The 12,496-nt window shown below is 39.8% G+C and overlaps 1 protein-coding gene across 2 annotated transcripts in view; it reads left to right on the forward strand.

Annotated features, from left to right (window-relative positions):
• Positions 1 to 857: 857 nt before the first annotated feature.
• The window catches only part of LOC145344991 (syntaxin-7-like), a 46,916-nt gene continuing 35,277 nt past the window's right edge, over positions 858 to 12,496 (forward strand). The window contains exons 1-2 of one of the 2 annotated variants that reach the window (XM_080192430.1): positions 858 to 918; positions 8,335 to 8,539. In XM_080192430.1, the coding sequence (XP_080048556.1) occupies positions 8,428 to 8,539 (112 nt within the window). In that variant the 5' untranslated portion in view covers positions 858 to 918; positions 8,335 to 8,427. Of the gene's footprint in view, positions 919 to 7,698; positions 7,854 to 8,334; positions 8,540 to 12,496 lie in introns of those variants that run through there. The other variant, XM_080192429.1, reaches the window with a different exon arrangement.

Below are 12,496 nucleotides of genomic sequence, written 5' to 3' on the forward strand. Positions count from 1 at the left end.
AATCAAAAACGATCCCACCCAGGCCCTATACTCGTAACCCCATAAATTTTACCCTGCTAATATCCCTGACCCTAATGAACAATTTAACATGGTCAATCCACCTAACTCGCATGTCTTTGGACTGCAGGAGGAAACCGGAGCACCCAGATAAAACCCACATAGACACGGGTAGAATGTGCAAACTCCACACAATGGCCCAAAGCTGGAATCGAACCCAGGTCCTGGAGGCAGCAGCGCTTGCCACTATACCAGCCAGAAATACCAGCCTTCACAACACACAACGCAGAGTCACTGACCAGAATCTGATAGCCAAGTTCCGCACACATGAGGACGGCCTCAACCGGGATCTTGGGTTCATGTCACACTATCTGTAACCCTCATGACTTGCCTGAACTTGCAACATCTCACTTACTGTCCTGTCTGGAGACAATACACATTTCTTTAACCTATGCTTAACGCTATCTCCACTCACATTGTCTGCACTTTTAAGTCTTGATTAGCTGTAAGGATTCCCATTCTAATCAGTATTCTGTAAACTATGTGTGCCTTTGTATGCCCTGTTTGTGACCAGAACTCTCCACTCACCTGACAAAGGGGAAAAGCCCCCAAAATCTAGCGGGTTTACTATCAAATAAACCTGTTGGGCTTTAACCTGGTGTTGTGAGACTTCTCAGTGTGTTTACCCCAGCCCAACGCCGGCATCTCCACATCATGAGCATCGCTCCCACACCACCGACAACCCGGGCACGCACCAGGCACGCTGACGCGATGACGTAAGGCGGCGGCCAGGTAACGGGGAGGGCGGGGCTTCGCCGGGTCAGAGGGCGAGCGGAGCGGAGTGGGGGGCGGGGTTTGGTGGGGGTCAGAGGGTGAGACGGAGCAGCCAAGGAGTGGGGGCTGAGGGTCCGGCCGGAGCAGGTATCAGCCGCCGCGGGGCTCCGCGCGCTCTCTCTGCCCTGCGCTCGTTCCGCCGCTGCTGGCTTACACCCCGGGGGGGGCGGGCTGGGGGGGGGGGGCGGGCTGGGAGGAGGAGGAGGAGGGGGTGGGGAAATGGGATCCGGCCGGCCATGAGTCCCCGGCTCCGGCCGGGAGCGGCCGACACTGAACTGGAGAGCCGGGTGGGCAGGAGCCTCGACATCGAGGTCCCCCCCCCCCCCCCCCCGCTCTCTCCAACGCCCCATCTCCGTGATCCGCCCAGCCAGGGCAAGGCCAGATCCCTCCGAGGGGAGAGGTTAATGGGTGTCTGCTGCAGGAGGAGCTGATCCTTCCAGACACAGCAGCCGGGGAGCTCCCCGCTTTGACTCTCCACCCTGCCCGGTTCCCTGACCCGAGCCCAGGTGACAGCTCCCCCTCCCCCCAGTCCCTGACCCTCTTTTCCTGCACCTCTCACTGGGCGGCTGTGTGTGTGTGTGAGAGAGGGGCTGGGATTTCACTGATCAGGAAGTACTGTCAGGGAACACATCCCAAATCAGGAATTGCGACGTCTTTTCACACCCCTGCCTGTTGCCAAACTTTCCAGTCGCGGTGGTTTCTTTAGCAAGCGAAGGATTGTAGGAGGCAGGTGGATATGGAAGGTATCTCGGAGAAGTTAACGCCTTTGTGTCACTTGTGGCTGGTAGAACTTTCACCCCTGAGTCAGATGGCTGAGATTTTACATTTAACTCCAGAGCTTTAACACCAAAGTCAAGGCTGACATTCCAGTCCAGTGTTGGAGGAATGCTGTATTACTGTTGAAAGTGTTTGCTTTCAGATAAGACCTACACAAAGGCTCTTGTCTGTCCTGTTAGATCGACCTTACAAAATTCCCTTGACGTTGTCTTTTGGAGCAGCAGGGCAGTTATCCCTCAAATTCAGATCAATGTTTATCTCAACATGTCAAACACAGATTCTTTGATTATTATTGCGTTATTGTTTGTGGGTGCTTGTAAATTGTTTTCCCGCATGACAGTAGTGATTGCACTTCAAGCATGCTTTTAGATATTCTGAAATCAGAAAAGGTGCTGTACAAATACAAGTATTTCTTTTTGGGAGAGGAAAACATTATTAAGAAAATAACAATATATTCTGTGGGGGAGAGGAGGAAAGTGGACAGAAGTAGTAGAATATTATTTTGTCGTCCAGTTTTATTAAATTCTAGACAGTAACTTGGTACTTTGTACTGACATTTTCAATAATAGGATGCCTTAAACCAGAATTCAATTGCAACAACATTATATCCAGTGAGGGAACACTGATCTAAATTCAGTGAAATTTGAGTGTCTTGATTTGATTTATTATTGTCACATGCATTAGTATACAGAGAAAAGTATTGTTTCTTGCACGCTATACAGACAAAGCATTCCATTCATAGAGAAGGAAAGGAGAGAATGCAGAATGTGTTACAGTCATAGCTAGGGTGTAAAAGTTAGAATGAAGTTTTAGAAGCATAAAGTAAGAGTAAAAGATAGAAGGTGTTATGGCTCAGGTCAGAAACTCCAAAGTGTTTTATAAAGCCTGTCTGAATCATAAGCTTTGTATCTTGAATTTGGCTAGGTTAAGCATGAGATGCTTAACTTCAGGTATAATTCAAGTGCCCCATTAGGGAGCTTTTATCAAACAAAGTTTATTTAAGGATATAGTTAACATTATAGTAAGAAAATTAGCAAGAACTTCTATCAATTAAAAACAAGAAACTGAACAACTACTATAATGTATAACTCTTAATTAATATCTGAGTTCTAATTAAAACCAAAATCCAATGAGCAAAACCCTTTAAACAGATTGATCACTGCACAGGCTAAAGCTGACATTATACTGGAATCTAGTTCCCTGGGTTGAATTCTGATTTCAAATGATCTTGAAAACTTGGAGCAGTCTATAGTCATATCAGCTCCCCAAAACATAGATTAATTACTACAACATGGCAAAAAAGCTATTCTTTCAGCTAACTGGTAAAACTTTCAAAGCAAAACAGAGGAAAAATGTTTCTTTTCCAGTTTGCTTCTAAGACTGCCTCTAACTTCAGTTACCTGACCACCCACAATTTTTTTCCCTTCTTTCCAGCAATGACATCACCCAAAGCTGTGACCATGACTTAAAAAAAACCTCTTAAAGGTACACCAACATTACACTGGACACAGCTGACAATAAGTCACTTCGTTCCAGTGTCACTTTGGATGAAACTCTTGGTTATTTTGCAACATTGAATCTCATTCCTTATGTAAAGTGTTTTCTTTAGATTTATTTCTATTCATATATTGCTGACAAAAACTGTGTCTCAGCCCCATCTATTCAATAGAAGATGCATGACAACTGATATCTGAATACTGGAAGTTATAGTGCTGTAAGCTCCAGTTCCTGTCAATTGTGACAATTGAGATTGGTATATTTTTACTTAGTCAATAAGGCACTTTTTTTAGTTTTGAAGGTTTGCTAAGGCTTTTGGTTTATTTTATAACAATTATGCATTACTTGTCATAATGATGTCAAGATTATATATTACAAGTTTTTTTTGTGATTAGCCTGCTGACTAACTGAAATTGACATAACTGAATTTGATATGCTTTGAACTTAATTCTCTATTTACGCAATCACATAAAAGTTCACTGACCCCTTGTTTCAAAACATGACTTCAGTTTCACATCAAAATGTGTTTGTAGTTAATTTGCATACATTATTTTTAAAATGGGCATCCTATTGACCTGTAAAATAGCTTCTTCAAATGGTATTTTTAAACTGGCAGATAATGAGAATATTTTGGACTGTGTGCATGCAATAAGTTAAATGGGCGTGCATTGTGAAATGTTGTAAAGGTTGTAGGTATTGAGACATGTGCTAGTCTTTGGTAGGGAGCTTGGAGAGTGAGACTGTGAAAAGCATTGCAAAAGTCTTGCCTTTTTTTTCAAGGGAAGTCAAGGATTCAATTCCACAACTACATAATCTTTAAATAGTTTGTGGAACTGGCACTAATTATTTGATGAAACTGCACTTGTGTTTGCAATAGTTTGAAATGCTGATGGCTCTGTCTAGGGACGTACATCACAGCACAATGCAACATTATAAATTCAACATCCAACCAATATAAATCTTCTGTCTTTCTAAATTTATTGTCATCACCAACCTTATAGATGCTGCATTTTGTCTGCTGCCATCATCAATGTATATGTCCACAGGTGGTTCTGTGTATTATAAATTGGAATACTGGTCATGAATTGTAATGCATTTTGTGGAAGTTTTCAGAGATTAACTTCCTTTGATTTCTATTTGTAATCGTTGGTATACAATCTGAGAATGAAATTAATAATTTTGTTTCGCCTGTTTCCACTTTTTTGTTTTGCATGTTACAATCCATTTTTTAAAATCCGTCTTTCTCTAAGCAAAATACTACAGACGCTGGAAATTGGAAATAAAATCATAAGATGCTGGAAAAACTCAGCAGGTCAGGCAGCAGCTGTGGAGAAAGAAATTGTATTCATGTTTAAGGTTGAAGACTGGCCATCATTCTGATTTAAAAAGTCAGTTAAATGAGTTGTTGAAAGAGGCTGCAAAAAAATTTAGTCAGAATTTTTTTTGCAGGCAAATGAGTGACTACCAGGAAAGAAAGTTTAGATTTACAATGCAGACTTATTGCCAGAGTTTGTTTTTAAATTTCTGTATTAAATCGCAAAGGACTTTGGGTGAATTCTTCAAGCGTGAAAGGATTATTTTCCAGGAGGACTAGGAGCTGCTTAGGATATTTGTGTGTAACAGTATAATATTGCATTCTGATGGATAATACCCTGGTGTGGGGCAAACTAATTTGAAGTATTTTAGCACACAAATTTAACACAGCTTTTTTATACTTTATTTGAAGTAACGTTTGAGTAGGAAATATTTTTGTGGGGAAAGGAATGACTATGTAGTATGTGAAGGCATTTGAGAAAATCTAAAATGCAAATTTGTGGCTGGTTGGTTGTCTTTTCAGCAGTATATGAATGTATATTTTTCCCAACTGTGGAATTTCAGGTGAAGTTGACACCATGAGAAACAGTGAAGGAAAAAATGCTTACATTGTACTCCAAATTTCACAGTTGATTATGCAATTCGTATTTGTATTTGGTCTAACGTACAACCTTTGGCTTATCATGGCCTTTCTATGAAAAAAAACACACATACACACACACACACTCTCACACTCACATGTTTTGCAGCAGCTGTTGTTGTTTCAGGCGTTTGATTACTGCAGAAGGAAGTACATCAACTTCCTCTTTTTTTTGAAACCTGTTCCTTAAAACTGAGTTGTTTTGAAGAAATGCAAAAGAAAAGCCTCACCACAGTGAAAGACAAAGTTGATACTATAATGTGATAATAGCTGAGCTTTCTAGATTTCATTTAATAGCAGTGGGAAAATTTTCACGAAGCTATAGTTTTGCAAAAATGAAATGAATGAATAAATCTGTGTGCTTATCTTGCCACTTGTCTGTTGGCAACCTGTTATGCACCATGGTGGTCAACTCTGTTAAGCGAAACCTGGAATGGCTCAAGAGCCTTACTCTGGTGGAGTTGAGGGGGTTGAGCTATGAGGAGAGGCTGAATAAACTAGGCTTGTACTCATTAGAGTTTAGAAGAATGAGGGGAGATCTCATTGAGACGTATAAGATGATGAATGGGATGGATAGGATAGAGGTGGAGAGACTCTTCCCGCTCAGAAAGGACAGTAGGACTAGGGGGCACAGCCTCAAGATAAAGGGGGGGCGGTTTAGAACGGAGTTGAGGAAGAACTTCTTCACTCAAAGGGTGGTGAATCTCTGGAATTCTCTGCCCGTTGAAGTGGTGGAGGCCACCTTGCTAAATATTTTTAAGGCACGGGTTTTTGATAACAGAAGGAATTAAGGGTTATGGGGAGAGGGCGGGAATGTGGAACTGAGCCACGACAGATCAGCCATGATCTTATTGAATGGCGGGGCAGGCTCGAAGGGCCAGATGGCCTACTCCTGCTCCTATTTCTTATGTTCTTATGACATGGCAGGCTTTGCTGCATTTGCTTTAGGGGAAGGCAGTAGGCTGAGAGAGTGCATGATTTACTGGCTCTACTTTCACTTGGCCCTTTTTTCAGCCAGCTGATCTTTTCATTCCTGCTTGTCTCCAATGCCCTTCCACTCAGTCAGCCTCCAGTATCCCTGCCTTCATATCTTGCTTGTAGGTTTTCTTGCAGTGGAGTTCTGAACACTGAGGCCATGATTTTGTGATCAATTCACCCTACAGAAGGTTTTTGTTGTCATCCATATTGGAATAATCATGACAAATAATTGCAGCAACTTAGTTTGTGACAGAAACATTGATCCACTTCAATGTATCTATTAATTGTTTAATAGAGTCAAGGAGGTTTACCCATGGAAACGGGCCCTTCAGCCCAACTTATCAATGCCGCCTTTTTTTAAACCCCTAAGCAAGTCCCAATTGACTGCATTTGGCCCATGTCCCTCTATACCCATCTTATCCATGTAACTGTCTAAATACTTTAAAAGACAAAATTATACCCGCCTCTTCTAATACTACCTCTGGCAATTTGTTCCAGACACTCACCACCCTCTGTGTGAAAAAATTGCCTCTGTGGACCCTTTTGTATCTCTCCCCTCTTACCTTAAACCTAGTCTAGTTTCAGAGTCCCCTATCTTTGGAAAAGATATTGACACTCCAGCTGATCTATGCCCCTCATTATTTTATAGACCTCTATAAGATTACCCCTTAGTCTCCTACGCTGCAGGGAAAAAAGTCCCAGTCTATCCAGCCAATCCTTATAACTCAAACCATCAGGCCCCGGTAGCATCCTAGTAAATCTTTCTACACTCTTTCTAGTTTAATAATATCCTTTTTATAATAAGGTGACCAGAACTGTGCACAGTATTCCATGTGTGTGGCTTTACCAATCTCTTGTACAGCTTCAATAAGACAAGACATCCAAACTCTTGTATTCAGTGTTGTGACAAATGAAACTAAGCATGCTGAACGCTTTCTTCACCACTCTGTCCACCTGTGAGTCCACTTTCAAGGAACTATGAACCTGTACCCCTAGAACTCTTTGTTCTATAGCTCTCCCCCCAACCCTCAATTAACTGAGTAAGCCTGCCCTGGTTCGATGGATCAAAATGTATCGCCTCGCATTTATCTAAATTAAACGCTATCTGCCATTTGTCATCCATTGACCCAATTGATCAAGATCCTAGATAACAACCACCTTCACTGTCCACAATCCCACCAATCTTGCTAATTTATTCCTTGCTATATTAATTTAGTTCAACTTAAATTTTCCAGAAGTATATTTGTATTGCATCTGATGAAAGCAGTCTACTTTTATGCAGAGAGGAATCTTCAGATGACGTATCAGTAGCCAGCAGACACTGAAGTCCAGCCTGTGCAGTTTGTTCTATTTTCTGTGCCAGTGAATGGTGTAGATCCTAGCCTGAATTGTCAGTCTGAAATATTGTCAGGAAGCAATGCAGTTGATAAATTTAAAGGAAATGGAACAGCTGTGTGTCAGCCAAAGGTTGGAGACTACAGATGTTTTAATGTATGACACAGATTTTCAATCTAATTCTCAATTTGGCATGTTTCTGATATTTTCTGGGATACCTGGGCTGATTTTGGTAAGAAGTTTGCATTCTGCAACATTGGCTGATCTGTTTTGCGGTAAGTCTTTTATTAAGTACACAATCATTATTTTCATTTTCTCTTCCACTTATTTCTTGCATTTGTATAGCATGTTTCATGACTTCAAGATATCCCACAGCATTTTACATCCACTGAAGTATTTTTGAAGTGTCGTCACTATTATAATATGGGAATAAGCATGGCATCCAATTTCCACAAAGTGAGACCTTACAAACTATACTGAGGTAAAGATTGTTTTTTAGTGATTGAGCTGATTGAGGAATATGTATTGGTAAGGACGCTAGAAGAGCTCCCTAGTTTTTTTCTGTTTCTTCCACAGGACTGCAAATGGTTAGGTGGGGGTCTCAGTATAACGTGTTATCAAAAATCTGTCCTCCAACCAGTGCAACACTAGCTTAGTACTTTATTGAGAGGTTGACCTAGATTATCTGGTCGAGTTTATGGAATGGCATTTGAACCTACAATTGAAGTGAATGTTATTACAGAGCCCAGGGACAGATCAAAATGCATACAGATGAATTTGAAAGAAATGTTTTGAATGTGTTTTCTTCATTTTCACCATTCCTCAGGTAATGAAGTAGCTTCTGAATTGTTTGTTGAGTTTATCATATTTATGACCCCTGGATTTGAGATCTTCGGTACCCTGTTGAATCTTTTACGTAATTTTAAGTTAATAGATGAATATTATTTTGACTTGTCTTCCAGTGCCAGAAACAATTCACACGTGAAGATCATTTGAACATCTGATGCTGGTCAACTGAATCTTTTGCTGGATTTTATTTAAACTGCGAACCAGCCATGTCTTTTGGAAAAAATGATGGCACTTTCTTGGGAGAACCGGATCTATCTTCAGAAGCACATCAGCTTGCTCAAACTATAAGTTCAAACATCCAGAAGATTGCACAAAATTGTAAGTTACAAAATATCTTCCTTTGTAGGAAACAATTTATTTATTTCCAAAAACAAATTTACTGTTGCAACAGAGCAAGAATGTAGAAACAATACATTATAGGTAGCTGGTAGCACAGAACTTGAATATTGCTGAAAAGAGAGGCACATTGCTGGAACTTTTCATCTTGTACTCTTCAGGACAAAAACAATGCCAAATTTAAAATAACGACGACAATTTATACTATAAGAGAAAATGGCACTGGTTGGCTGACAAGTTGATCTGGCCAAGATGTGCATTGGTATAAGAACATAAGAAATAGGAAATAGGAGCAGGAGTAGGCCAACCAGCCCTTCGAGCCTGCCCCGCCATTCAATAAGATCATGGCTGATCTGTCGAGGCTCAGTTCCACATTCCTGCCCTTTCCCCATAACCCTTAATCCCCTCTCTTATCAAAAACCCATCAACCCGCGTCTTAAAAATATTTAGCAAGGTAGCCTCCACCACTTCAACGGGCAGAGAATTCCAGAAATTCACCACCCTTTGAGTGAAGAAGTTCCTCCTCAACTCCGTTCTAAACCGTCCCCCCTTTATCTTGAGGCTGTGCCCCCAGTCCTATTATCCTTTCTGAGCTTTATTCTTAACAGTATAACTCTAACAAAGTGAAACAACTTAACTTTTAACAATTATACTCTCTTTAAACATGAAAAGAAACAACTCTAATTTATACTTTATCACTATTTCAGTTTCAAATAAGCGACATTATACAGCTTAAAATTTACTTTGAATATAGTTAGCAATCATAAATATATGTGCTAAAATAAGTGTTGACAGCCTTTGCTTTTTCAGAGAATTATAGCTTTCAGAAGCCTGCAAAACTCTCCTAACTTCAATCCGAACAGCCAAACATCAACCCATTTTTTTGCAAAATCCTCTTTCTCTGCACATAAACCACATCCCATGACCCTGTCAATCAGCCTAGTCTGAAATCCCAAAGGAACTTGAGTAAACAAAAACCCATTAACTCAACAAAACCACTTGCAGTGTTGAATTGAATAATTGTTTTGCTCTCCCAGCATCTGAGCTGTATTTCATCCAGACAAACTATCTGTAGAAAAGCTGAACTTTAAAACATTTTTACACTAAATGATTGTAAACTGTAGATAATTTAATTTTCTGCGCTCTGAACTTTGAATACTTGTATTCCCGATTTGCATTAGATTTGCAGTTTGTACAAGATAGTTATCATAGATATCAAGTTGGACTTTGAAGGTTGTTGATCAATTTCATACATCTAAAATTTGCCACGGGGTAAGAAATCTGGATTTATCAGCATAAATGCCAAGACACAGATTCTGATTTGAAACAGTGTCAACTCAAAGCAATACAATTTGTATTCACGAAGAGTTTTTAGTGTTCCAACAGATTTTTAGAATCCAAGAAAAAGGATGCTAAGATGAAGAAAAATAATTTAGAAGGGGTAACCAAAGTAACCCCTTGGTTTAAGAAATGAGTATTAGGGAGGGGGTTGAAATTGAAGTGATGTGATACAATTTCGGGACAGGATTACAGAGTTCAGGCTGAGATATCTGAAATCACAGCCACTCCAATGTAAGGATGTTTTTTGGTGATGGCAGCTGCCAGAAAAGCAGAGATAGTTTTAGATGAGCTATATTTGTATTGTTAAATCTATACCTTGTGTCTAATATTTAAGTGGGTTTAATTTAATTAGATTAATGCTTGGAAAGGTGTTTGCTAGATAAAGGTGTTTGTATGTATGGGGGTTTGGTCAGTTCAAACTGTGCTTCTATTGTAGTTGGTGTGGGGGGGGGGGTGGTGTTATGGCATGAAATATAAACAAGCTGAAAGTAGTAAAAAGTCACCCCTTCATAACCAGGGGCACCTTTAGGGCAGGAAGGCATTATGCATTTTGTTTTAGGTGGATTTATAGTGGCTGATTATAGAAGGCTAGAAAGGTAACATCTTTCTGCTTTGCTAGAAGAAAAGTCATACCATAGTGTAACATTTAAGAAAACACATGCAGGCGAAATCTGAAGAACAGCTTATTAAGAAAACTTGAGAAATGAAGAGAAGTTTTCAAGAAGTCTGAAGTTAAAGAAACAGAGGAAAAGGATTAGAACAGGCTGTTCGGCAAAGTCAGAGAGAGTTGAAAAGGCAATGAAATGTGAAAGGCCAGAAAGATAGCTGCAGAAGTGCTAAGATTTGTGAGAACTTATTACCGTTCGTGAAATATTTGAAATTTTGGAAATGGGCTGACTCTCGGAGATTGTGTAAAAGCCTTTAAGGTAAAGGAAACCTGAGAGCTGGAAATCCTAATGCTGGATTCCTTATTAGAAGTGTAGTGGAAACGTTGTTTGGCAGGATAGTTGGGAAAACCTGGAGTGAATTCTTAATAATAACAGCTGATGGAAAGCACTGTTTGAAAGAAGATTTTGATGTGTGACTTTTTGAAAGTGGAGTTTGGAAATCTTTGTGACAATCATCAAGCGAAGGGGAGGTGGTGGAATTTGAGGAGCAATCCATGGAAAATCGGTTGAGTGGCATTGGCTATTTGGTTTCAGAGTTGGGTATTATATTTAAAAACTGTACAGTTGGGAAGCTAAGGTGGGAGTAAAAGAGTATTGTATCATCATCAAACTTTTCATGTTGTTAAAACTAATTGCCAGTTCTGTGACTGTTCCACACTTTTCGTAAAACAAAAAGTAAATGTTATGGTCTTCAGAACCAGGGTTCCGTTCTGGGTTCTTCCCGTCCAATTATGAAATCAACTTGGATTGTAACACACGTTTAGCCACCTGCGTCAATTCTTAATAGAAATGCCTTGCATATTATGTGCGTAATGACTAATTTATTCTACAACAGTACTTTTTGAGTAAAGTTTGTTTAAAGGGTACAATCAATTCCTGATTTACCATCAGTTCCTACTTAATTAATTTCAATTTATTGATAAAACTTGTAAATTTTTCAGTGTTGGTTTCACATAAGATTAGGAACATCATGTTGATGAATTTGAATTTGTATATTTGCACTTCAGGCCTGGGTATGGTATAATTGGCTCAATGTTGAGAAAATCTGCTCCATCGGACCTATATATAGTTCTATGACTGAAGAGTTCAATTAGTTGCCTAGCCCTGAGTCTCTTCCAGTGCTTATAAAACTACTTGATAAGAGATATCTAAGAGTGGACTAGGGTGTTTTTACTCTTTTGAGGTTATTGTCTCAGTGGCATCCTTGTAGTGTATGGATGAACGTTTTGTTGGTGCAAAGTAGTTGCTGGTTCTCTTTCTGGTCCACATCAATGTAAAAGTAGCTCAAGTCAGGTTAATGATCTGGCTAAGCATATTAAGTGGTCATGATCACCTTCAGTTAGTTTTATGTTTGTATCTGGATAGGTTTGCTATGAGGAGGAATAACAATTTGTACTTAAGGGCACGGCAATTTACTGGTTTCATGCCAGATTAACAGCCCAGAGTTGTGTTCATATTCCTGCCAGTGACAAATTAAGAAAATAATTTAGTAAAACTGGTAACTTGTCGATTTGGATGAAAAATATATCATAACACTGGTTCGTAAATATTTTTCAGAGAAGGAATGTCCCATCTGGTCAGGTAGGCCTACATGTGACCCAGTTCCACACTGCTTAATTGACTCAGTAACCTATTAGGCCATTCCATGCTATTCTTGCTGATTATCCTTTGAAGAAAATAATATTTTTATAAAAAAGGCTGAAAGCTTTACTTAACACAGCAGGTATTGGATACAGCAGTGGAAAGTTCAAGTTGACATTAACAATTCACAGCCGTTCAGCATCTGGTATATTTTTACTCTACCACCCTCTGCTGGTATATGGTATAAACTTTACAATTACAATGGCAAAATGCTGGCAACCTAAAGTTTTTGTTCTGGAAGTGTACACCAGATTTATCAGTACCCAAAGATAATAGCTGTAGATAGAAG

The sequence above is a fragment of the Carcharhinus amblyrhynchos genome, chromosome 7 (genome assembly GCF_965287045.1).
Source record: "Carcharhinus amblyrhynchos chromosome 7, sCarAmb.v2.hapA, whole genome shotgun sequence".
Lineage (NCBI taxonomy): Eukaryota > Metazoa > Chordata > Chondrichthyes > Carcharhiniformes > Carcharhinidae > Carcharhinus > Carcharhinus amblyrhynchos.